The 26,756-nt window shown below is 40.5% G+C and overlaps 1 protein-coding gene and 1 long non-coding RNA gene across 2 annotated transcripts in view; both read right to left on the reverse strand.

Annotated features, from left to right (window-relative positions):
• Nucleotides 1-299: 299 nt before the first annotated feature.
• On the reverse strand, nucleotides 300-4,759 carry LOC127535198 (uncharacterized). Its single transcript, XR_007943867.1, has 4 exons — nucleotides 4,631-4,759; nucleotides 3,812-3,924; nucleotides 2,932-3,014; nucleotides 300-523 (listed from the first exon to the last, which is right to left on the reverse strand). It is a non-coding gene; the product is annotated as an uncharacterized LOC127535198 (long non-coding RNA).
• Nucleotides 4,760-5,047: 288 nt separating this feature from the next.
• The window catches only part of LOC110949757 (voltage-dependent calcium channel subunit alpha-2/delta-1), a 60,595-nt gene continuing 38,886 nt past the window's right edge, over nucleotides 5,048-26,756 (reverse strand). The window contains exons 11-34 of the mRNA XM_051952068.1: nucleotides 25,853-26,011; nucleotides 24,841-24,945; nucleotides 23,922-24,000; nucleotides 23,309-23,358; nucleotides 23,118-23,207; nucleotides 22,915-22,989; nucleotides 22,295-22,369; nucleotides 17,043-17,114; nucleotides 16,712-16,783; nucleotides 16,081-16,142; nucleotides 15,653-15,729; nucleotides 13,041-13,101; nucleotides 12,860-12,951; nucleotides 11,679-11,760; nucleotides 11,018-11,080; nucleotides 10,345-10,448; nucleotides 9,741-9,830; nucleotides 9,571-9,638; nucleotides 9,432-9,470; nucleotides 9,089-9,160; nucleotides 5,837-5,989; nucleotides 5,565-5,617; nucleotides 5,107-5,162; nucleotides 5,048-5,058 (exon numbers count right to left, since the gene is read on the reverse strand). Of these exons, the coding sequence (XP_051808028.1) occupies nucleotides 5,048-5,058; nucleotides 5,107-5,162; nucleotides 5,565-5,617; nucleotides 5,837-5,989; nucleotides 9,089-9,160; nucleotides 9,432-9,470; nucleotides 9,571-9,638; nucleotides 9,741-9,830; nucleotides 10,345-10,448; nucleotides 11,018-11,080; nucleotides 11,679-11,760; nucleotides 12,860-12,951; nucleotides 13,041-13,101; nucleotides 15,653-15,729; nucleotides 16,081-16,142; nucleotides 16,712-16,783; nucleotides 17,043-17,114; nucleotides 22,295-22,369; nucleotides 22,915-22,989; nucleotides 23,118-23,207; nucleotides 23,309-23,358; nucleotides 23,922-24,000; nucleotides 24,841-24,945; nucleotides 25,853-26,011 (1,860 nt within the window). The remainder of the gene's footprint in view (nucleotides 5,059-5,106; nucleotides 5,163-5,564; nucleotides 5,618-5,836; nucleotides 5,990-9,088; nucleotides 9,161-9,431; nucleotides 9,471-9,570; nucleotides 9,639-9,740; nucleotides 9,831-10,344; nucleotides 10,449-11,017; nucleotides 11,081-11,678; nucleotides 11,761-12,859; nucleotides 12,952-13,040; nucleotides 13,102-15,652; nucleotides 15,730-16,080; nucleotides 16,143-16,711; nucleotides 16,784-17,042; nucleotides 17,115-22,294; nucleotides 22,370-22,914; nucleotides 22,990-23,117; nucleotides 23,208-23,308; nucleotides 23,359-23,921; nucleotides 24,001-24,840; nucleotides 24,946-25,852; nucleotides 26,012-26,756) is intronic.

Below are 26,756 nucleotides of genomic sequence, written 5' to 3' on the forward strand. Positions count from 1 at the left end.
CAACAAAACAATACTGAAACTACACAATCAATGCTGTCAGTGAACATACAGTCTTTGAATGATATTAGTTGGCAAGTGGATAACTCTTCATCCTCCGCGAAATAAATCACAGAAACAAATGAGGCAGACTTAAAGGTTTGGTTAGCTCTTACTCTGCACCATAGGAGAGTATTAAGAGTATATCATGAAAATGAGTGCAGCTGAGCACAGTAAATGTGTCTCTATTTTTTGAAATGATGAGGAGAAATGAATGAGCACCCTTTGGCATTGGAAAAATGGAAATGCTGATACTGGTTCAGAAAAAAAAAAAAAAAAAACGTCTCCTTGCAAATTTTGCATACATCCTGTATGGCGTAACTGGAGTGTCTTCTGGCCTCCTGTGAAATGAGATGATCAGTGCTGTGTGTGTAGGTCATGAGTGTCGTAAAGATGTGATGAGCCACAGCAGCAGCAGTTGGAGGGCCGAGCATTGGCCAAAGACTCGGCTTAGGAAAGTCCCTCCTCCGCAGTCAGAATCATCTTCCTGTTGGACAAATCAGCTGGTCAGTAAATCAGACACAGTCTTCACTGACATTCAGTAGTTCTTCTACAAGTACTACCATCAATAATGAGCACATCATGACAGCACTATGTCTTTTATCCTATTAATCTCTCTTATTACAGTATTGACTCTTGCTGTCTTGTTTCAAGTCTCTCATTAAAGACCTATGCAGACATTTAAGTAAACACTCTCATCACTTTCTTGCTCAATGTACATGAGAACTTTGGTATTATTCGATACATGGGACTTTAGTACCCTTGAATATAAATCTGAAGTCAGATGATGCCAGGCTTTGCAAAAACACTGTGCAGAAGGAGAAGCTGCAAGTGTAATATGTAAACTGGCAATTTCTGCTTTTGTAAAGAATATGTGCTCCTGGCTGGGTGCAGAGCCAGACTACTTTTTCTCTGGGGGTCATGTCTTTGTGCTGAGCATCTGGGCTGCTTGTGCTATCTTCATATCTACTGAGCAGCGAGAGTGGATCAATTTTCTCATCCATCTCCCAGCAGGAAAGCAAACAAGCAAATTCCCGAACAGAACAATTCATCTAAATGTTCTGCTGCAATTTGAACGTATTCAGACCTCATTCTGCTTATACGTTGCGCTTGTGTGTATGACATGCACCTGCCTGCTGCACTGTGTGGTTAGTTTTTGTTTTTTCTTCTTTAATTTGATGGAGTATTCGGATATCCGTGCATGCGGGGAAAGAGGTGGGAGCTTTCTGGTATTCAAAAGGGCAGAAAGCCATGTGAAGCTCCTCTGTTTACTCCAGTGACAAAATGGACTGGTCTGGACACAGAGCGCCTTTCCTACGAGGAGCCGAGCCAAAAGTAATGGGACACTTGGAAAGAGGAAAGGGGACACAGCCTACTTTTACTCTGTTCATCTCCTTCCTCTGCCATTCCTCCCCTCCCCTTTGCTTCCCAGCATGGCCCTCTCCGTAATATAAACATGCAGGCACATGAATGGTGGCCTGTTATGTGTACGATCGATGCCTTTGCAACACAATGAAAGGCAGAGTTCACAAAGATATGGGAAATGTGCTTTCAAATATTAGACATCTTATAAATTGTTCAAAGTTGGGTGGGTGATGCAATGATCTCAGACATGATTTATCCACCTTTCTCCTTTGTTTAACTGCTTGAGCTCAAATAATACAACACATGAACTTCCATTGTATCATTTCGAGGGAATCTCAATGATCTGCGTTGCTGTTGCTTGACAATTTGCTTTGAAGCACCTGAAAAGGTGTTCCAAATGTGGATATCGTGGCGTTTCACATCGCCTGACAAAGTGATGGCAGATGTTTTTGCACACAGTTTCGTGTTGCTATTTATTGAACAGTGGTGTTATTATATCGATTGCTTTAGCGCTTTTAACTGCTGAGGATAAATCTGCTCTCTCTGCTGGAGTAAACAAACAAAAGAAGAAAAAATACACAACAAAATGATGCCAGAATGCCAAAGAAAGGTGCAGCAGGCATGCAACAAAGAAACAAAAGCCCTACGTATTGATCATAGTGGGCTATTTACTATTTTCAGGTAGGATATTACTATGAATAGAATAGAATAACACAGATATTAATAAACACTATAATAATGAGTAGATTTACTTAAACATCTATATGTTTGTTAGAAAATCATTCAGTGGATCAACCTGAGTCAACAACCATGGCATCATTATGTTTATGTTCATTAAAGTTCATGTTACTGCGATGTGGTGGTGCTTGAATGGTTGTAAAACAGGTTAAAAGGCTAATGACCAAACTGTTACCCAGCAATTATAGTTTATAGCATATTAACATAAATTACAGGATAATAAATCAGCTGTGAGATTGGCGTGCCGTTATACAGCCTGGTGCACATTGTCCCTGCTATGAACTTTCAGGAACTGCAAAAGCTCGCAGTCGGTTAATACGTCAGTAATGAAGCTTCGTGAAGCTGTGTGATGACACTGACCCTGAAGTCAGAACCACAAACAACAAGAAAGGTGCAGGACTCAGCGTAGACCCTCTGCTGATTGGGCACAAGGGCTCATCCTAGCAGAGAAGAGCAGCAGCCATTGGGATGCAGAAATAGAAATAAAAACAAAGAACGGAAAAAAAAAATTGATGATGATAGGATGGCACAAAGCAAGAAAAATGCAAAAACAAATGAATAGCACTCAAAATTCATGAAAATAAAAGAATTAATAAAAAAGATGAATAAAAAGGAAACTAATGATAAATGAAGGATAAACAGACCAGAAGAGCAGCAGACAGCAGGCTTTCAGTCTATCAGAGAGGAGAGTGCTGATAATAACCAGACAGAAATTGACGGAGCACAACTGTTTAGTCTCGCTAATAGAGCTGTAATCCTCTGCACAAAGACTCGCGTGTGGTTATGTCTTACGTTTTCATTGTTGTCAAAACACACATCTGGCCCTTTGCGGTATCTGGGATTCTGAGCCAGCTCGCATGGATTTGGACCTTCAGCTGGACAGATACTCAGGAAAATATTATTTACTGTCAGCAGTGCACATTTAACATGTTTTAACAACAAAAAATGAATCATATTGTGACTCTTAAATTGTATTTTCCCCAAAATGTGTGTGTAGACAGTTGCTAATTTACTCGACCATCGTAAACATAATGATCAGCTGGATTTGGAAGCCAGTGATTCAATGCATTTTGCCATTTTGTCAACGATAACATGCATTCTTTGAACAAGTTTGAATGTACCTTTACAATAACCTCTGCATGTATGTTTATAATTACCTACTGTCTCGCAGGCAGCAGTGAGTGTGTATTTTGCATGTGTCCCAGTGTTTCCGTGTGCTGAGTGGCATCATTATTAGCAACTGGAGGCCCCTGTTGCAACCCCGTGGTGACTTCTGATGACGACACCTTTACTGTTACATCAGCGGGAAGCTGCATTCAAGACACATCTGTCAAACACATCTCCTGAACACATAAGCACATGCATTGTATATGAGCACGAGAACACCTCCGGCCTTGACCTTAATTCAACCTGATGGCAGCCTGCAGCCCAGATGAAATTAAACAACGGAGCCTAATCTAGGATGTAACGTGAGACAGGCTTTCATATGCCGTGCATCTGGTTTACTGTTCACCCGTGAACATTCAGGGGGACCCGCTGCAAACTCCTCAGGTATATGTCCTTGTATTGACAGTTTAAAGCCCCTCTGTCATGCGGGTGATGGATGGAGGATGGAGAGCGAAAAAGGAAGTGTAACTCTATGTTCCTTTTTTACGAGTCCAGTGAAAGATACAGGGCTGCTCAGCCTGCCGTAGAGGCCTGGGGTCACACGACAAACACGTTGCCTTGGCATCAGTGATCAGAAACACTAGGTTGGTGTTGGGCAGCTTCTCGGCACGATACATCCTGGAAAACGCACATGGAAACACACACATTGACATAAATACAGTCCGTATGCATATAGGCTAAATATCATGCAGCTCTAATTTACATGCATTAGTAAATTCCCCACAGTTTTTAAATACATGGTATACAGTATCTATCAAATACACATGTGGGTATGTGAGCACATGGATACACATTCGTACCATTTCCCTCCTCTTGGGCTTTTTATGCGTAGTCATTAAAGTTCTGTGTCTACAGTTATTAACTTTGGGGAGTAAAGCATCAGACACGTGGGACTCATAACACCCAGTAATTACAGCCATATTTAACCCCCTTCAACAGCCTGAATTGACAAAACGGAGATTAGAGCAAAGTAAATGTGCCTGTGCTCTGCGAATGTGTTGTACTGGTGAGTTTGAAGTATAGCCAGCGAGAGAAGGAAGAAAAATAGATTTAAAGAGCTTTTTGCTTCCCTCTGCAATTCCGGTCACTGACAGATCAAGGTAATCTGTGCCTGATCAGAACTCATCAGAAAACAGCTGCCTAAATCAGACTGCAAAACAGAAAGACTCCAGGAAACTAAGGCTATTCAGGAATAATCCCCACGACCACTAAAGAGAAGGATGTAACAGTCAGAAAAAAATTACAATAAAAGGTGGAAAATCTTTAATAATACAACCTCATTTACTCATGCAGTGGAATCATATGGAACAACACATGCTCATACCTGGAACAGTTTCCACAGTCCAGGACACCTGAGTAGGAGCTTCATCATTGTCAAAGAAGTATTTGGGTTTGTTCTGTGATACAGCTTTCCTTAAACATCGCATCCGGTATGTCTTCATCTGCTGAATCCTGGAAATAAGAAACAGGTTTTTTTACAGGGTGTTACAGAAAACGATTAGTAAGAAATGGTGGGAATGAAACTCTAGAGATGGATAGCTGTAAATGCTCAGGGATGGGATCAGCAAGTTCTGATTCCAGTGGAAAGTTGTTGACGGTGGGGGGCAGCGACTTCCAATCGCTGGGCCGTTTACAATCAAAGTGTTCAAACTTGAAATGAAATCTGCGAAATCCGCGGATCCTTGAAATGAAATCCGCGGAAATCCGCGGATCCGCGGAAAATTCCCATCCCTGAATGCTGTTACCTCTTGGCTAAAAAAGGACAACATCTATACACGGGTCATCGCTCATGTTGCTCACCTGCTTCTAGAAGGTTGGGGAACATGAGACTGAAGAAGAGCTGCTGGAGTATCGACCTAGACATGAGGAATGAAAAGCAAACAAAATGAGTCACACGTGAGTCAGCGAATCTTCAGGCATCTTTAACTGATTTACAAGCAGCCAATAGCTGTTTACTAAAAGCAACACATCTGCCTAATGTCACAGTCCACCGCTGATGTAAATGTCATGGGAAGTTTTCTGTCATTCTGTTATAAAAGCTGGTTATATTGCAGCTGGGCAAGCCATGCACAAAGTGATGCAATGAAATGTTGTGTAACTGCCCCTTGTGCTCCACTGACCCGGCCAGCTTCATCCCTCGACAACATGCAAGTCCACTCCCATTACAAACACCTACCCTAAAGTACAAATGTGCTCCCACTCTGAAAGTACACACACAAAGAACCAACAAAAAGCACACAACCTGCAGCACAACTCACCAGGCAGCACTGGAGGCCACCCAGCCGATACTGAGCAAGTCTGCAATGGTAGGCTGAAGAAAATAAAGGCAAAGAAATTCATTTAGTCCAACATAACACCAGTGAGGTGTTATTCATTTAGCCATTTAATGTAAGTATTATGGTTGTAGGAATAAAGATGTATCATCATGATATTACTGGAAATGTATCTGTTTGTAAAAAGTAATTATTTCAGAAAGAGTGTCTGCTGTCTGACAGCTGGTGTTTGTGTGTGTGTGAGGGAGTTATCTAACCACATAGACTGAGCGCGGTCCTGCTGCTGCCTTGCCGTCTTTCTCCGGGTCGCACACAGACTGGTAGTCATAGGTCTTGTTGAAGGAGTACAGAGAGGTGTTGACGAGGTTGATCATCAGCACCGGATCCACCTCGCCAAAGAACTGACCTATCTAGACAAGTGTATATATACATACACACACACAAGCACAATAAAAGTCAGTAAAAACAGTGTAAATCTCCGCTTGTAAATACAAAGCATGCAGCTGTGTCCCATTTCTCTGACAGGCCTTTATAGTTTCCTACTCGGATTTAACTCAAATTTGCATCCATGTGTGCAGCCAATCACGATGAGCCCACAACTGTTATGTTCATTTTGCTTTATTTATTTGTCTGGATTAGTGTTTGTTGTGGGCAAAAACATGAGCATCAGCAGAAAGCAAAGAAAAAACACAACAAACAACAACATCTAACGGACAACTGCACTTAAACAAAACCAAAATACAAAAGCAAACATAAAATGTCTTATCGACACAGACAGAAAACATACATGGCCAGATTTGTTATCTTTACCTCTTAGTGTAACAGATCAAACCATGAAGACATCATCCATAAACTAAACACAGAAGATGGAATCCATCTGCCCAAAACCTTTGGCTCAAGTCATGTTATCTGCTTCATAATTTCAGGTTCAATGAAATCCTGAATCCAACCAGCAGTAGATTCCTACTTTGAAAGATAAATGCATTGTTCCGTGCTGAAGCTTTATGCACTAAAATTAAAGAGAGGTTATTTTCAGATCCTCTGAGGTGCACTTACGCGCTGTTTTTCAAGGTACTTGGCAGGCAGGTTGTTCCCAGAATTTTGGAGAACTTGCCACAGTTCTTCTGTGAATTTACGCTATCGCAATGTCTCCCCTCTCTTCATGTAAACCCAGACAGACTGACTCGGCGATGCTGAGATCAGGGCTCTGTGGGGGGAATATACCATCTGTTGCAGGACTCCTTGTTTTTCTTGTGACTAAAGCTAGTTCTTTACGACTCTGTCTGCATGTTTGGGGCCGTTAATGCTGCAGAATGAATATGGGAGTGATGAGATGCCTCCCTGCAGTTTTCTTTGCACGACATAGTCTTTATAACTAAAATAATCACACGAGTTGTATAGACTGACTGAATTATCTTTTTTAAACAATGAATGGGTACTCCCCAATAACTCAAATTCATACATTTTACCTTTCAAAAGCAGTTATCAGCCTGGCTGATTATGGTGGCCGATATTTGCCATTTTTGCAGTTATCTATATTGTTGTTTTTATTGATCGATTATCGATAAATTAAACGCACTACTTCAGGTCTGATGCAGCCACCTCTCTCTGTCTGTCATCACTCTGTGGTCTCAGAAATGTTTCTCAAGCAGAGAGTACAAAAACTGAAGAAGAAACACAAGCCGTTGCCACATACCAGGAAATTTGCCTCTCTCACGGTGGCTGAGGCTACGCTAATGACGAGCAGCTAAGTTAGAATGCAGCCACAGATTACCCTGAAACAGAGTCTGGATAACAACAATTAATAATGCTTTATGATATGGACTGGACTGCATGGTGATTGGTGGTTAGCACCGTCGCCTCACATCTATAAGATCCCTGTTCCGCGTCCCTGCCTGGATCTGAGGTCTCTCTGCATGGAGTTTGCATGTTCTTCCTGTGCATGTGTGAGTTCTCACCAGGTTCTCAGGCTTCTTCTCACAGTCCAAAAACATGCTGAGGGTAACTGGTGATTCTAAATTATCTGTAGGTGTGAATGTGAGTGTGCTTGATCTTCTCTGTTTTGTCTGTCTCTGTGTATCCCTGCAATAGACTGCCCTGCCTTCGCCCTGAGTCAGCCGGGATAGACTCCAGCCCCCCACGACCCTACAGAGGATTAAGCGGTCTATAGATAATGGATGGATGGATATGGACCTCAGTGGGCAATAAAAGTGACAGAACAGTAAAATATTAAGAAAACAGAATAGAACAGCAGATGGAACTGCAGGAGACAAACTGATAAATCTCAGTCAATCCCACATAAACAGAGAAGAGGATCCTAGTTTAGTAACTCCTATTTCTATTTTACATATTCAGTTATAGTTACCTTTAGTAATGAATAACTCTAGTTATTAATGACAGGTCCTCTGCTGTCACATGCTTTTAAAACATTACATTAGTAGTATAATCGTTCTAAATATTGGTTAACGGTGGAAAACCCATTTCGGCTGATCCCTAATTTTAACCTGTTAGATTCATGTTCATCACAGAAATTAAATAAATGGCAAGAAAGTCTTATATGTCATACGTTTCTCTGGGGTTTAAAGGCAACCCTGCCACTTTCGTGTCCTAAATCGTGCCACTGCCATGCTCCATTTTCCCCTGTTACAGGTGTTGATATTAGGCTGCTGTCATTGTTACTGCAGATTTTGTGCTGCAGCAGCTTGACTTTTTCTCCATAAATCAAAACACGAGTTCAAAAACCAACCCAGGCCTTGCGTATAAGCTATTGCGTGACGGGTTGTTATTTATATGGGCCTCTCTTTAAGAATAAACTGACTAAGAATGTTAAGGTATGTATAAATGTTTGATAGGCTCATATGTAAAGATGATAGATAGAGAGGTGTGGCTTAATCCTGATAAATGTCTCTGGCTATGATCATAGAGCAACTGTTGCAAAACATACTTCTTGCTCTTTGACAGAAATAAGTCAGCAAAAATGTCCGGCGTCCCTACGGACACCAACCAATCAAAGACAGCAGATGCATGTCTTGACTGACATGAAATGTTTCCATATCCACTGTATATCCTACCGCTAACAGACAGCGGCCGATAGTAGCCTGAAAGAGTGGTGGAGAATTCTTACATACACAGGGGACTCACTTCAGTACAGCTTCCACGACTGACTAAAAACCGTCAGCGCTTTCTCTTTGATCCTCCTCCAGTGGCTAGTGCTTTACCTCACCACAGACATGGGTGTAATGCTGTCCTAGAGGAGTATAGCTCAGAGCAAGCAGGTCATTCTCATAACTTAACTGAGTCATAAGTCCTTTATTTGACCTCTGTATGAGATTGATGAATTAGAGAGAAAGAAATAGGAAATATGGATGCTAGCAAAGTCTTTGATTTCTCTTTTTTCCGATCATGTGGCCACAGATGTCTTATTGAGTGCCGATTTCCCGCTTACTTCCCAAATGAGTCACACATACTCGGTGACACTAGTGTAAAGATAATTGCGGATGATAACTCACCAGGGTAATATATTCGTCTTGATTGGACATGAGAAGAAATCCTCCATCATCCAGTATCACACAGTCTACATGCTACAGGAGAAAAAAAGGCAAACAATTTTATAATGTTGCAAAAAAAGTAGAAAATAACCCAGCTATATTTTAATAAAGGCATTATCAGGCTTCAAATGATGATTACATGGAATGCAAAAGATAAAATGGGACTCCTAAGTCTGGTTGGAGGAGAAAGAGAAACTTAAAGAAAATGACTAAGATAACCCATATTAAACCAGATTGGATTGGATTAGACTAGATCAAATAAACTGCTGTAAAATGTGTTTTTTTTTCATTCGCATTGCTGTACCTTGTCATTTCTCAGACAGCCACAAATCTCATCCTTGCACTAAAAAGAGAACCAGAAAGAAATTAGCTTTCCACAACTATAGACAAAGTTGTAAGATATGCTGTATAAACTACAAATCCATTTTATTAAAGCAACTTACATTCAGTTTTAGTGTAGCATTGATGAAACTGTTCATCCAGAATGAGACATTGAGTTTCACTCCTACCACTGCAGAACAAACCACCAAAACAGACAGATGTTTTTTTTTTTTTTTTTTTTCATTTGTGTTGCATCACAGCAATGCAATAATCTGGTATTAGCAAGACTGACCTGCTGGTTTGAGCGTGACTTCATCGATGACGAGGTCAACCGCTTTGCTTACCAGAATACCTGACTCAGACACCGGCTCCCTGCTCTCTGCTGCAATTCAGAATGGATTCACAGAAAACAGTCAGTTATTATGGTCATTTACCTGAAATGTTGTTTAAAATAGCAGGAAACGTTTCTGTGTATTACAAGTTCAATGGGAATAATAGCTTTCCTTTTTGGAAAATTCCATACATTTTTAGCAGCTGTAATTTATGACAGTGGAGTCTGTGAAGGCAGAACATGTGTTAATCCAGTCAAGTGTACTGTAGCTGTAAGCATGGCTACAGTACACTGACATTTGCCTGTCCTGATGTCTGCTAGAGAGATCAGTGGAGATGACAGGAAGTATACAGGGCAGGAGGGAGGGAGGGCGGGGATGAGCACTGAAAGACGCAGCAGGAAGGGTAAAGAGAGTGATATCAGAGGCCTGAGAGTCTGATCTCTGCCAGTAGGGTTGGGACGGCGTCCAAAGGCAGAGAACAGAATAGGCCCGGTGCCAGACCACACTGAAGATCCTCACGCACAGCTGAGTGCATGCCTATTCAAACTTTTCAGAAGAACTTACCGTTGAAAGATGGAGCTGTAAAAATATAAATTTCATTGTCCAGGGTCCTCTTGTAGAAGCTGGACTCGTACGTCTCTGGATTCTCTGTCCACTCTTCCCCAGCGCTGAAAACAACAGCGTATAATGGCCATTATCGGGAGAAAAAACACCGTCTAAAACATTCAGATTTTAATCTACAGCCAAATGCGAGTCATAAATATAGGGGTCACACAAATGATGCAGTTGATACACGAGAAGACCATCATCCAGTAAAACCAATGACTTTCATGTTTTATCGTGACAAGGAATAAGAATCCATTTTTAGTTTGAATGGTAGATTTCTGACTGAGTGGAACCTCCATATATAGTTCAGGCAATTGTAGCCGTGAGGAAATTGAGGAAATTCAGCTGCGTTTGGCAGCAGGATTTGTAGATTTGACCCATGTCCTGTACTGGTCTGGCAAGCTCTAACAGTTCAGCTGAAGAAGTCTAATCCTCCATGTTCTGGAAAATAACCCAGTGGAGCAGGTGAGTAAAGCAGCCAAAAGTGCTAAACCTAAGAGTATTACAGTCTGTATCCATTTTCATTTCACACGTTTACACCACCACATATTTCAGAAAAGCTGGCAGCAATGTTTCACGACTGCAGTGCTAACGCTAGCAGAGAAACTGATGATAAAAAAAGGAAGAGTACCTTCTTGGATAGACTCTTGTGATTCCTCCATCTGTTGCTACAAACCTGGCCACTATCCCATCCCTGAGAACACCAAGAGCAAGAGCCAATCAAACATCAAAGTCAATCACAGTCACGATTCCTAGTAAAAAAAGCACTGTTTGTGAACTTTGAGAGCGAACTGCAGACACGACACAAATTGTTTTATGCCCAGTCACTTGTCCCATTTTGTCTTAATGTTAAACAGATACTCTTCACTGTGTGTAAATGTGCGTTCAGATTATTTCAGACAAGTGGGCATACCATAAAGGGAAACACAGATGTAATTATTTTATTTTTCTCTCAAAACAGCACGCCTTGGCAGAGCTCAGAATAGCTGGGTGTAATACACATTTTGCGCTTTGCTTTCATCATATTTCACTGGAGAGTAGTGATCAAATCATCCATAATGGAGAAGAAAGGAATAAAACTCTGGCTCAGATAGTCAATAAAATTGTGCATGAAATAAGCATCGGCTATGGTCGTTCAGAGCAATAGTGTACACATGCAACACAGAATTCCACATAAGAAACATTTGTTTTGCTTTTTTTTAACCAGTGCAGTTAATGTTTGCTGCAAGATGAAGAAAATGACACCTTTGCATTGCTTAGAAGAGAAAAGAAGTGGCAGGTCTGGCACTCACACTGTCTGCTCGTTCCAAAGTTTAACCAGTTCAGCTGTCAGACCTGCATCCAGGATTAGTCGGCTCACGAGGGATACATTACCTATGCATTAAAGACAGGATGCATTACACATACTGCAGATATTACAACACCACAGTAACAGTGCTTAGTAAGGGAGTTGTGGTAATAAAACCAAAGGCAATCAACTGTTTACAGATATGCATAAGGAAAATGATGAAGTTATGCTTTTGTATTGAAAATTACGCTGATCAATGCACTGCACCCAGCACTCAGATGTGTTACACTGGATAACTACCAGAATACCAGTATGTATGAAAGTGAAAAGTCTGACAGAGAGAAGATGTGTTCTGCCAAATCTTTTCTTGAGATAAATGAAGGGAGAAACTGATCTCATGGCACCTGTCAGGAAATCATCCAGCAGGGAGACCATTATCATTCAAACAGCAGAAAGTACTTTGTGAAAGATTGGCTGTTGCAGCATTAGGAAGGAGAATGATGCCAAGGCACTGAGTTTAAAGCTCATTGTTAAAGAAGTCACGTGAGCGCATTTCTTTCAAAGCGTCTACGCAGTTTCAACACAGCATCTCCTGAGTGTTGTTTTAAAACATGGCAGCGACTTTTCACAAAGACTCGACACACACTGCACAAACAGCAACAAGAAAAGCACTAATGCCGAAGTATATAAGCTGACCTTGGGTTAAAACGGATCAGGGACATATAGATCCATTAGCTGGATGACGGTGGTAAGCCATACCAGGGGTGAGATGCATTAGATGATGACAAATCAAACCTCGTGAGTCACTGTGTAGCATGACTGCATCAGGCTTCTAGGAAACTCAGCGGATCAGTCTGATGTCACCCTGCTCAGACCAGAGTAATCTAATGACCAGAGTCATGATCTGACCTTGAGCTGCTGGCTATCGTGATATCAGAGGGGATTTGCTGGTTATGTATTTATTACCACAATGAACAGTGAAACATACCATGCATGTGTGCACACTCACAAAAGTCTACTGCACACACTGGAATGCAACACTACGTACTAATTTAGGTGAAACTGTGGGGGTCAGGGGTCTCAATATCCTCATGTGAATACAAACAGTGCACGAAACTCACACAATACGTGCAAGCGTGTCAAGTGAAATAACGCTGGAGAAAAAAAAGAAAAAGCATGACTCACATGCATCTGGAGTGTTTCTATCAATGTACTGGTTGAAGTCGAGGAGAAACTGGGTGTTGTTGACTGACAACTTCAGCTCTTTGCAGTACTCCCTGAAAAAAATAGTTATGGTAAGTTGGACATAGTGTTCCTTGTTTGTTGCTGAAAGTGTATTGTACAGTACTATAAGGGGAAAACTTACCTGGGAGCGATGTAGGTGTACCCAAACTCATCAAACCTCTCTGGCTGTACGGTCTCCATAGCTTTTGAAAACACAAAATAACCAGTTTAGGCCATTAAATGTTACATTGTGAGATGACATCACAAGCAGATGAGCGTATTAAATTTTAAGAAATGCTGCTGGATGATACGAGGACACATTACTGCACATTCTATAACATGCTCTCATATGTATACGCATACACAGACACACACAAAATACTTGACATATATGAGGTGATGGATTACAAAGAGGATGTGGATGGAAGTGCAGCGGTGAGGCACGGGAGAGGAACTGACTGAAAATACTTGCCTTCTTGCCCTGTTGTGACCCCAGAGACAGAAAGCAGTGGAGAGGCAAAAGCAGGAAAGAGAAAAGGTGATAAAAATGCATTCTTCTTCTGAGAAATGATGTCATACCGGGGGAAATGTGCTGAAATTTATGAATATGTTCCACAGTATGAAATAAAATATTTTGCTGCAGTGAAAGAATATTAGCTCTAATAGAGAGACCTTGAGAGAAAGGAAAAAAAAAAGATTGAGTGCACTATGTAGAAAAGCAGAACATAAAGTAATGAAAGGGGAAGTAGAGCATGGGCATGCAAGAAAATAACAAGTAAACATACAGCAGTGTTAGAGAACAATTCATTCCAGGATTTTGACCGCTCTACCTCTGGATTTCATTTAAAATACTGTCTGGTAATCCTTATCTCATAAATGACATGACAGGCATCAATGGCCATCATTCACTGCTCTCTTAAAATGAAGACATTTTGGACATTGCCTTTAAAATATATTGACTCGTGCGGAGCGGTCTGCTAAAACAATTACTGAGCACGGAGTTTCCTCAGGGTCGTGGAAATCTGGTGCTGGATGAAACAATGTCCTTCATATAAAACGTAACAAGCAGATTCATTGTGGTTCTGTCTCTATAGACTGGGCAGGGTGTCTCTGCGTCCAATGGCTTTCCACACCATTCTTTCCTTCGCTTCTTTTGTGCTCTCTGCTTATCTGTCACCATCTCCTCAGCACCAGGATTAGGTCATTTCTTCAACAAACACAACATTCCTCCTATGGATGAAATAAAACATCTTTCCATCCATTACACGCCTTTGCTGGTGACCCTCCCTAATGCACAAGTGGACAAGTGGCTGCGTAAACCACCTACTGCAGCAAAGTGGTGAGATGGATTGAGGTTTCTGGTGGTCTGGCTCCAATGTGAAACTCTATACGGCTGTACAGAGAACTTTAGAGTCCCAAACTCCCCATCGGAGTAGTCTGTGGCGGTAAGGCATGGTGTGTTACTTTCTTTAACAGGCCTGTAAACGTTCTGACAGCCTTTATGGCACAGTGACAGACTCGTTATGGCGGAGAGGGAGTGATACAGAGGCTGAAACACTCAGTCAAAATCTCATCTGTTGGAATAACTGCACCATTAGTTGTTTATGCTTTGTAGCGTCACATCAAGGTTATGAAAAATGCACTAAAGCCAGATGGTTGTGTGCTGAATCCACTGTTTTTTCTACTAATTACATCCTTTGATCAGCGGTGACCGTCCGCCCACGCTTCTTTCAAGTCGGTTTTAGCATTCATACAGGGATCCATCCATCCCTTTCACACCAGACATGCTGAGAAATTTAACCATGCAAACATATAGGAAGGCAAACAAAGGGTCATCACATGGCAAGGAGAGGACAGAGGACACAGAACAGTGAGTACTTGCCCCAAGCAGAAGCTGCGAAATTCCGACACAGAAGCAGGACGAGAGAGAAAAATTCACCATCAGAATCGAAAAGCAAAGGCTTGTACAAGGACTGACCACTGCACATCGAGTATGTGCTTGTTTGAAAGAGTTTTGTCCTTGTGATTTATAAGTGACTGGTGTATTCGCTTGGTTCTGAGCTGATAGAAGCAGCCAGATTTTATCATATGGCAAGACAGCCTTGGGAGCACAAACAAAGCAAAAATAAATAAATAAATAAATAAATAGGCCGAAGAAGAAGAATAAAAGGATACAGAGCGAGGGGAGAGGGACATCAGGAGGAAGAAAGAGTGTGAGGTGAGGACAGCGACCGAGAAAAACAGCTTGACAGACAGAGATAACAATTCAGAGGAAACTATGTTTGTTTTAAGTAGCTCATCATTAAGTAAGAATCTAGGAAATATATTCAAAGAGTTAACTGCAGCAAACAGAAGAGCAGAGGGGATAATGAGGTGATGAGGGAGGTTTGGTTTTGTCTTAAGTCAGAAGAAGGGCCAGACGAAAGGAGCGAAGGAGGTCAGAGGAGCAAAATGCAGACAAGATCAAAAGGCCCAGTGCTTGGGCTGGGTATGGGAGCGAGGGAAGCATGTGGAAGAGTTTGTGTGGGAGTGCAGGCCGACTGACCACTGGGTTACACTACAAAAGAAAAGCACTGTGGGGATTCGCTGATCTCAGCAGCAAATACAAAGGAGTGGCTTTGGTTCCAGCTAGGAGCGAGTAACACGAAGCAAGTGGAGATCCTCAGGAGTGCAACTCAAAGAAAGTATGCATGGGAGTCGGCTGCGAGGCACCAGCAAAATTAAACCTTATTGATTTGTTTGCAAGCTACTCACACATGGCTTGTATCATGTCTTCTCCCAGTTTAGCTTGAATGAAGTGTTCGCTGTATTTTGGCAAAACGAGGGCCAGGCTGCAGAAAAGACAAAGATAGTCGCACTAATTATATCGAATTTTGGAGTTGGAGCTCACTTGAGTACAGAAACAGTTTTGGGAAAACAAATCTGCAGTTCAATACAAATCAAATAGAACTCAAAGCATACAATATTTTCCAAATAATAGAACATATTGTTGTGCATGTTCAGTGAAATGCAAAAGATGATCCGACCAGAGCCCGATGTTAGAAACAAGAGAGTGACCCCTGTTGGTTTAAGCAGCATCCTCCATCAGTAGTCTCAGTAGTTAGTGGTATTATTTTGACATAAAGACAGCTTAATCAACCATAAACAAACAGGCGACTCTTCAGCAATAACAGACGTCTCACCTGTAATCTGTTCCATTGACTGGTGCCCATGTGTACGTCCTAATTCCTCTGTCTATGTACCTCTGCCAAAGATGATACACACAAAAAAGTAGCATTCAGGAAAATGCTCTGTAATGTTAATGCAATGTGTGACTGGCTCCTTATTATTTGTTCTTTATTGTTTCAAAAACATTCTGTGAAAAGTGGTGTTCTAGAGAGTCTGTTTTCTGCCCAAACATTGACGTCTGGCACATTGTCAGCAATGCATTTGTATTTTCTGTTTATGTTTGTCTTCACTTTGTCTAAGTAGATAGAAAGTCTGACCTATCCTCAGTGCAAAAAGAACATTAATTCCTGTATGCAGCTGTGAAAAATATTTTTTCTTTAAAAGAAAGTGCAAAGTTTTCAGACTTCAACAGTTTCAACAGATGAAGTGTGGCTGAATCATTTAATCATAATTTATTTTTAACACAGCAAAAGGAACCTCACTAATCCCTTAATGCTATGCACTAAATTGCATCGAAAATACATTCATATGTCTGCCCCAATTTGTCTATTTTACATCAACAACTCTCACACCATCCAAACAAATTTAAGTTCACCAAAATGCTCTAAATTAAAATGGAAAGCCCCCTCCAGTATTTTCACTTACCTCATCCTGAGTTTTCACCAGAGTGTGAATGGTTTGTTCTCCTGTCTCACCATCAATCATCATTTTCCTGATCTGCAGGGAGAGATGAAGAAACAGACGATGTCACTGGACCTGATTCACTGAGTATCAGCTAATGTGAAAATGGTCTGTCTCATAACCTCATGCTAACAAGTTAGGGACACTAGTTAAATCACTCGCAGGGACAGATAGCAGCTTTATGAGGAGACACGAGACATCTGGCACCTGGATACCTGTCTGGATGTATGCATATGCAGCTGTGCATCTGTGTGTTTGATGGGGGGGAGGATTTCCATATATCTGCATGCTCTACCTCCACTTTGATGTCATTCTCCAGCTCGGCATCCAGAAAGTCCAGAGTAACAGGCTCCTGGAATTTAGGATTCTGTGGAACGGATAATAATTCAGTCAGAATTCTGGCGCAATTCAAATAAAACTATACACAAACCAATCAAACGACACATAAAAGGATCGTTGCGAGCAAAACAGAGAAGAAACCCTTACTTTGGGCTCATGCTGAGTTAGACTGGAAGCAGTTTTTCTCATGTTAAAAACCCTCTTTCTAAATCCTCTTCATCTAAAGCCTGCTGAGTTGATACAGAAAAATGATACAATATGCAGAGGACCAGTTTTCAGTGGTTTTAATGGATGGTTCTGCCCATCACCAGAGAAGAATATTTCTCTGCATCTTAGTGCTGCTAATGCAGAGGTTACAGGTACAGAGTGGACGGTCACTAATATGAGGCAAGTTGAGTAATAGTATTACATTATATTGTCTTATTTTGCATAAAGACTGCTGTAACTTAGCGACACCTAACAAGCCCCAAATAGTCAGCAACATAACCACCAATCACTCATGTACTTGTGGTCATTCTAACCCAGATTGCGCACAAAGATCACTGCACTAATCTATGATTGAGAGCTTTGTGAATTGTTTAGCTGAAGCGGTTCTGATTCTGGACAAACTAAAGACTTTCAGGGCATGAATCACCTTTTGCGAAACATATCAAGAGCTCTTTCCTTTTCTCCAGCCACGGCCACAGCAGCTAAAGGCCAACATGTGTGTTTGTCAGAACGTCTGACTCTCAAAGTTATTCGCGGAAAACTGCTTTGGTGTTTATAGGAGCAGTTGGGGTGATGAGATTCTCTCATCAATCCTAACTTCTCTTGGGACTACAAATTTGAACCATTGTGCCATTCTGAACACGTAGCACCATGTCATTGCCTCTGATTCGGTTCCGCTTTGAAATTATCTGATTCAAGAACGGTACAAAAACTCATTTTTCATCATCAGTATGCTCAGGTACATCTTCATTTTCGGGGCTGTTATTATTGAAACCATTTAATATCAAAAAAGATGCGACTCTGAACTAACTGCAATCCAGCTGCAATACCACGTTAGTATGACAAAATAAATAAATATGCACTCTTATGTGTCATTGTGGCTGCTTTTAGGCATTGTAACAGTGTCCTCTGTAATTTCTCATTTTCTTTCAGGATACGGTTATTCAAAAACAAGTGGCTATTGTAGCTATCAGTTAGTGACTATTCACACAGCTGAGGACATCGAGAAAATCCTTGACATTTTTCAGTGAATTGTAATCCAAAATGTTTGAGATGAACCAGAATTTTGAGCACTAAATATTTAACTGAGAAAAACGACACAATATCACAGAGTATAATGTTGTCCTGGGTAATAAACAATACCAGGTAGGCATTTGACTGTGAAAAGCATGACTTCACCTATTTGCACCACAGTGCTCTTTTGTTGTCCATTCATGACAACCATTTTCCTTGACACGTGAATCTAATCAAATCCAGGGACATAAAAAACAAAGGGTACCATATGGCAGCATTTTGACAACATATCTGACACCAGACACTGCTGAAGCAGATTTGATACAAAGTGACACTGAACTCTGTTAATGTCCCCTCTTAAAAACTCTATACGTCTGAGTGGCTTTATGGTGGTATAAAATAGTAGCAGTAATCTAGTGCTTCTCTATAAAACAGCAGTACATGGAATCTGATACTAGTCTGTCCTCCAAAGCATTCACTCACTCAAAATGTAGGGTAATGTGATGAAAGCAAGCAAAGCTAAATGTGATGTTTTCAACATAGTTTTGTGAATTTTGTAATATACTACCTCAAGGAAGATTAATTTTGACTTCAAAGGATGTGAGAGAAACAATCACAGCAAAGCAAAAAAAAAACTAATAAAATGTAAATCAGCACCCAGACAAGAGGAGCAGCAAGCAAAATAATCATTTACAGTCAAAGACGAGTCGAGTTCCTTACATTTGACGGTAAGTGAAATGAAACGAAGCAGCAAAGGTAGATGATGAAGATGAAGCATCTCAACATGAAAATGAGAAAAGAAAGAATGAAAGATCAAGCGGTACAACACCGGGCGATACAGAATGAAACATCAAACATGCAGTAAGACAGGAGAAAATGCGAAGAGATAAAATAAAAGGGAGGACATCGACATGGTGTGAATTGCAAAGAGAAAAGAGATCAAATCAGAAACAAGGAATGAGAAAGGAAGAGTAAAGAAAAGGCTAGAAAAAAATGAGAGTACTGTACGTGGACAAGAGAATTCTGGAGGTGATCTGGGGTGTGAGATCAAAATAAAACTGCTGCAGCCGGGGAGGTGTGTGTGATTAATATGAAATATCTTGTGATATAAATAAGAAAGGAAATGTTGGGAGGATCTGAGCTCACTATCAGTGTTCACATCTTCCATTTGGTGGATTCAGTGAGACTATGAGCCTCATAATACGTAGGCATGAAGGGAAAAATGGCTCATTTAAATGTCATGTTGAAATGATGTAATTCTGAGAATGCCTGCTTTGTCTGTGGGATACCGGGATAAGGCTGCTGTAAGTGTTTTTATAAACTAATTTGAGAATAAACCTGAAGTCACATTATCTTATTAGTGACATCAACACAAGAATAATTGTAAAACAATGAAATGGCAACTTCTATCCTCTTTGCTTTCCCACTGTACTTTTTTTTACAGCCCACTAAAACTGGCTGCACTTCTAAAACCAAAGTGCAGCAAGAGATGTTTACATGGAAAAAGGAGGCAAAATGCTACAGAGAACTACAGAGAACAGCTTTTTGGAAATCAGCACTAAACTGTTGACTTGCACCAAACACATTCTCTACAACTCAACAACTCAGTCTAACCCTTTGTAGTACTTTACCACGTGGATCCCTATTATTCTTTCATGTTTTTAAAGCTAAATTGTTAAGCTCAAAAGTGCATTAAAGTGTCATGAAATGCCTTACACCATTTTCCCTTTTAAACAGCCTAAACCCTCATTTTTGGATGGTTTTTTTTTCATTGTTACATCACCATGGGATCAACTTCCTCTGCAATACAAAGTCACACTACCCTGCATGTCAACTTTACAAAGAAATTTCACCATGCTGAATGTATCTTCACACAGATGTTTTTGTTTTTAAAAGAATCTGATGTAAATGGTTTACTTCTAGCATGTTTTTAAATGAGACATGTAGAATAAAGCAATTTCAATGACACATCACAATTTTAAGCCGAAATTTGATCAGTTTTCAAGATGGAACAGTAGGTTACACGATGCATAAATAGAGTACTGAAATATAGAAAATGGAATTATTCTCACTGTTTTTACAGTTTCTGGCTCTGATTTAGGGTCTCAGACAGTCAGACAAATCACCATGATTAGGCACTTGCTTTTTCTTAGTATCAACCCTATCACAAAATATATCAACACAAACACATAATACATAATTACAAAACACACTTGCACAATAATAAAACTCTCCATAACAAGAGCAATCATCACAAGCAGAAGAAATCACTGCAGTTTGGGAGGATTGGGAATACAAGAGGATGCATAGCCCCTGCAACAAGCGACAGTTACCGACGGCAACTGCTACTATATCTACTGACAGTTATCGTTATCAGACTGCAATACAGAGACTCTGCACGTCTACCTTAGAATCTACTTCTGCATTCTAGAGCACATCTACTTAATCTCACCTCATGAAAAGTGACAGCATACTTATTATACAGCCTGAGCTTCCTGTTACGAATCCTTTTCTAGGGAAATTATGAAAAGATGCACAGTGAGGAGTTTTGATGTTGCAAAAAACTTGTGGGGGAAGTGGGGGTTTCACGGTCCACTGAAGGAACACACATGGTTTTAAGTGCGTACATTGTGTCACTTCCAGCTGCAGCCCAGTCCATTATGAAAAGTGTTTCTACATAAACACACCCACACACAACTTTGACCCACGTAACTTGTTACCGTCTGATGCAAAATACTGGAAGGGAACAAAAAAACAAAAGAAATATTCCACTCAAACAAACACAAAGAAAACAATCATGTGTAGCTTTGCATTTTCTTTTGCCACATTTTCTTTTTTTCTCTGTAAAAGTAACTTCTCTGTTCATGTTACTTTCAGGATCCTATTTTGCAGTTATAAACTAATAACTAAATTATTATGCATTGACAGAATGTGGATTAACGCATCGACAAAGCCTGTTAAACTGGGAATTAAAATAACTGGATCCATTAGATGTTGTCTTGATGAATTTAGTTGTGGATTGATAGATGGGATGTAAGTGTGTCTCCATGGATCAAAAGTTTTTAGATTCAGGGAGTTCTGAAGTTCTGAGCAGAATGAGGCTCTTCTGCAGGCTTTCAGTGCTCGCTTGCCTCAGGCTGAAGGTGGTGAGCTGCAGTGGGATTTGCTGAAAAGTGGGCTGGAACCTTTTGTGGGGTCACGGCTAATTTACACTGGGTCACATGTTAATACCTGCCAGTGGCTAGAAGTCTTGCTGCATTTTATTTGAGAAACTGTAACCGACTATTCAGGGCCTTTGGCAGGTCAAGACGGGCGGCATCAAAGTAGGTATGTTAAGTGGCATTTTACTAGTTTGTGGTTGAGGTGTTAGTGTTTCCTTCAAATTCTGACTTTGTGCCTTGTAAAAGCATTTTTTCATGTAATAAAACTAAAATGTTTAGTCAATATACCTGGCTAAAACTAAATACAGTAAAGGCTACCCTCAAAAAAAACTCTGCTTTTAGCTTGGAAAACTTCATGTCTGTACAGTAGTAAACACAAACAGCAGCAGTATGATACATTCTCATGATGGAGCTAATGAAATTACAGTCTGGGGTGGAGTATTTTCACTTTAAAACATGTTATCTCTACAATATGCCACAGAAGGTCTTTTTATCCCTCATTCTTAAATATATATGCCAGTGCACGGCCAAGTCTGCATATCTATTTAATCCCATATGGTAGACGTGACCTTCTAGCCCATATCTGAGGGCTGATGATATCAAGTCATACTCTAACTGGGGAATGGATTCTCTTTATGGAGATTGATGAGGTGACAGCACATGGAAAAGTTTGTAAAGAGCCTCCGCCATCTGCTAGCCTGCATATTATTCACTGAGAGCAAGCAGTTACTGTGAAACCATGTGGAAGAGTCAAAATATAATGTAATGCTTCAAGACATTGACCCGCTGAGCCACACAAAGTGATGCATAGGGCCAGATGCCGTACCTTCGGTTGGAGATTGGGATGCAGCAGAACATATCCGTTGGGATCAATGGCAAAGTAATATCCATTTGGACCAATCTGGCAAAAAAAAAGATGAACAGAGGGGAGGGAAATGAATTGTTGTGTCCAGAAAACCCCATGACGCTAATATTAGGCAAACCACTGGTAATGGCTGTTAAAAACATGTAAACAAAGAGCCTCAGTGGCCCTAAAACATGAACATGGAACAATGCGGTTGTAGGTAATAACGAGGGCATTCTTTTTTTGTGTATGATTTTGCATAGACTCCAGGAAAGCACAACCCGTCTAATGAAATCATATCACTAACTAATTACTCCACAGGGAAACATCTCAGCAAAGATCTTGACAAATGAGTCACAGAAGTCACAGGACTTGGTGCGACAAATGTGTTTGTCTGCATGCATGTGATCACACATGGGTGTTCAACTCACTGTGAAGCGTGGCGTGAGCTTCTTGATGTCATCAAGAGACACGTCAATCCCCATTACGCCAAGAATCAACTGATTCTGGTGCTGATGGGAGGTATGAAAGAGAGGATGAGGAAAAATGCATTCATCGGACCGACCCTACCCACCACGCGTTCATGCATTTGCTTACTGCACCTCGCCATTCCTGTCGTCCATATATTTGGTTCTGTTGAAGACGGGTAGTGTTCCAGTGATGACCAGACCCAGTTCCTGATGGAGAGGTCAAGCAAAAGCACCATTCAGCAATATTTCTAAGTAGAGCTGAACAGATTCATTGATCGTTTTCATTGCAGGTTATGAATAGGTGATATGAGCTACCAAAAAACATAATGCCATACCAGAGCATCAAGGTACACATTTGTCCATTGGACCTGTTTGGCCTGCTTGTCTGCTAGAACCATGGGTCTTCCCAAGACATCTAGGTACTCCTAAATTGGAAACACGACCCCGGATTCTTTCATTGCTGATAAAATTCATACTTTAAATGCTCGATGAATGTGGAAAATTATAAAAGAAGTTCTAAAATCACCTGTGTGTTTATTCTGATGGCGCCAATGGAAGGAATCTCATAGAAGTAGCCTGGATAACAAATCACACTTAAATCTTTCAGAAGCAATAGATAACAGGCACGCACATAGCACATAGCACATAGCAGTCGACTGCATCATGGTTGTGTCCTTGTGTTGAGTTTTTAGACACAGAAACGCACATGTGATAACTGCTGATCAGAGTTTCTGCTTGTGCCAGTGTGATGAGATTCTTTTCCTCTCCTCTGTCCTCTCCTGCTGCACTCCTCCACAGGGTGTTCTGAGAGCAGTCATCCCTTTTTAAGCTGCTAATGTTTTAAACATCTGGCCAGGGATGTTTAAGAAGGGCAGATGACAAATAGACCTGCGGGCTGCTCCTCCTAAAATAATGTCTTTTATCATTTCAACATCATTCTGCCCTCTTCAGACACTCTTATACTACGTGTACTAGAAAATTCTGCCCTTGGATGTCCTGAAGTGGTGGACAAAATATAAAAATGAAGTATGTGAAATCGCTCATCACACCTAGTCCACTGAAAAGCAGAACGTTGTCTCATACTGTCACAAACTGACAACAAAGTTCAGCACTGATGTGCGTTGTGATGTGTGCTGTACCTTTGTTGGAGCAGGCCATCCACTGAATGGGTCCTTTATCATAGTTGTGTTGTCCTACTGAGAAGGTGAAGATTCTCACCTGGAGCATAATATTAAAAAACATGCATTTTTTATCACATAAGCTATTTAAATATTACGGTTTATCTTCATTTAACACATATTTCAGCTAACTAGCAACGGTCTAATCCCCCATATAAGGTCATTTTATATTCCCCACCATCTCTAAAAATATGTTGAACAGATAGTTTAAATGCATTAGATTATTCACATATAATTCATATCAAATATAGTCAAAGCAAAGTGTTACAGGCAAAACATGTTCTCAGTCTAGAAAAATACTCTATTGCATCTGTGAACGTCTGACTTGAAGACTGTCATTATATCCTTTGATGCCGTTTCCTCTGAATACGTCTTGTTTTGACAATAATTGTGTTGAAGTGTGCGCGCAACCCCCGTCTAAATGCTCATCTGAGACCCGCTTGTGTATGACAGTGCATGTGTGAGCAGGCTTTTGTTTAACAATAATGCAAAAAACGTCATCTGGCTTCTGCATAAATTTTTGGGTGAAGAGGATGCGCATACGGAAATTTCAGCCCAAAGGGAGTTCCAAAAGGTATCATACCCTCTAGTTTGTGTTGATGTGTGCGTATTTGAATTATTCATGTTGTGGGGACATAAATATGGTTACATTTTGGGGACAAACCTCCATCTGGGGATTAAAACACAAGTCCCCATGAAGTAAATCATTAAAATTAAGACAGACAGTGCTTCAGAATAGGTGCAAAATCAGATTTAGGTTACAGCACAGTTTAGGAATAAGCAAGTGGTAGTTGTTGTTTGAGTCACCAGGAAATCAGTGGAAAACATTACAATGTGCTCTGTAATGATGGAAACAGAACTCTGTGTGTGTTTTATATACCTTTTTGTCTGCATTGTATTTCTCCAGTATGGCCTGAGCTCTTTCCTCTCCTCCGTCAGTAAACAGCATGATGATCTTGTTGCAGTTTGCTCTGCTCACATTAGTCTAGATGAAGAAAAAAAAACAGGGTCTTGATTACTGTATTACCTATTTTAGCTATTTAAGTACACTTTCAGTCAATTAGCTTTGTGTGCAATCTAAAATTTGGGCCAAATGACTAATGGCTGTCCAAATAACTTTCGGTTCACTTGCTGTTTAGATTGTCTAATTATAAGCATCTTCAACTCTGTTTCAGTCAATTCATTATCCACTACTGAAAATTCATGTCATATGTGCAGAAGAATGATGCCCCAAAGTGGAGAAGTTCAATGTATTTTGGTGCACAATGAATAAAAACTTTGATTTGAAAATGTGCTTGCCTTTCATCTTGTGTTGCACTTCACAGTTAACCCTGTAAGACCCAAATATGGGGAAAAAAAGTGCAATAAATAAATAAAACTAAACAGAAATGTATAATGTATGGAAACCCAAATATAAAAAAAAACTACTTAAATTAAAAAAATGGATGTTTTTGCTCATTTTTTCAATATTTGTGTGTGTGTGTGTGTGTGTGTGTGTATATATATATATATATATATATATATATATATATATATATGAAATTAAGCTGATGCATTTTTGCAACAGTGGGCTTTACAGGGTAAACTGTAGTTTGTTAGGAATAGGTAATATCAAATTATATCTAACTTTGCAACATATCTAACCTACTTTATCATCAGGTTCAGAGTTGACCACATCATTCTTCATTATTTAGTCTGTAATAATCCGTTTCTGTCACTGTTCAGACAGTTGAGTCAAGGTAGTGCATTCAACCAGCAGGTGGCGATGAAAGACAACAATCCAAGGCTGCTGAACTATGGCGGCATCACAGGCAGCATTCATTCAAAACTTGTTTTAGGCCTTGTGCTCTCAATCACACTTAAATCAGACAAGCTGGCACGCTTCTTCTCACCACAGAGAGCTGCTCAAAAGCAAACTCGAAGCCTTTTGTGTAGTTTGTAATTCCTTTAGCTGTGATGTTCTGCACAGCATCCTTCAGCAGCTTTTTGTTCCTCACGTTGGCTTGAACCAGATGGTCGAAGCATGCCGTCTTATTCACCCTGGTGTTAAACTGGGAGGAAGAGGCACAAGAGTTACGACCTGCAAATTATTAGTGCAATTACAACATGTGTGCACATGTAGCAATTATACAAATGCAGCGCACGCACACACACACACACAGGACACACAAACACTCCCACCTGGCCTTGGCTGTTATCAGGAGTGGTAAACAGACACATTCATCAAGCCCCACTAATTGCTTCACATCCTTGGTGCTCAAAGATTTGGTACCCATGGAAACAAGATTCTGCTATATAAAAACGAGGTTAGGCAGCAACACCATCCTTTTTTTTTTTTTTTTTTTAAAGGTGAGACCTCATTTCCACCCCACAGCACATACATGTACAAATACTCAACGTGCTATTAACATAAGCCAGGCTTCTATACTCAGCGGTGCTCCAAGTTAAACTAATAATCCTTATTTTCATTGATAAACATCCAAACTGACCCATTTAGACTGGCCTAGAGTGAAGAGAAAGGGCATTTTCAAAGTGTTCCCAATGACAATAAATACAAATGACAGAATAAATTGCATTATAGAAAAGAATATTTAATAACAGTGCATGAAGGACATGGGACAGCAGAGTAGTGTAGTAGTGATTCAGAACTCTTCTAAAACAATACCGCACCTCATCGATCTTGACTAATCAATGTGTCTCTGTGAGATGGCCAATAGCGACACTGAAAACACTGATCTACACAGACAAGCAGGGAGGCAAAAAGAGCCCTGACCGTTTGTGTGCGTGGGTATGTGT

Source organism: Acanthochromis polyacanthus, chromosome 8 (assembly GCF_021347895.1).
Source record: "Acanthochromis polyacanthus isolate Apoly-LR-REF ecotype Palm Island chromosome 8, KAUST_Apoly_ChrSc, whole genome shotgun sequence".
Classification (NCBI taxonomy): Eukaryota; Metazoa; Chordata; class Actinopteri; family Pomacentridae; genus Acanthochromis; species Acanthochromis polyacanthus.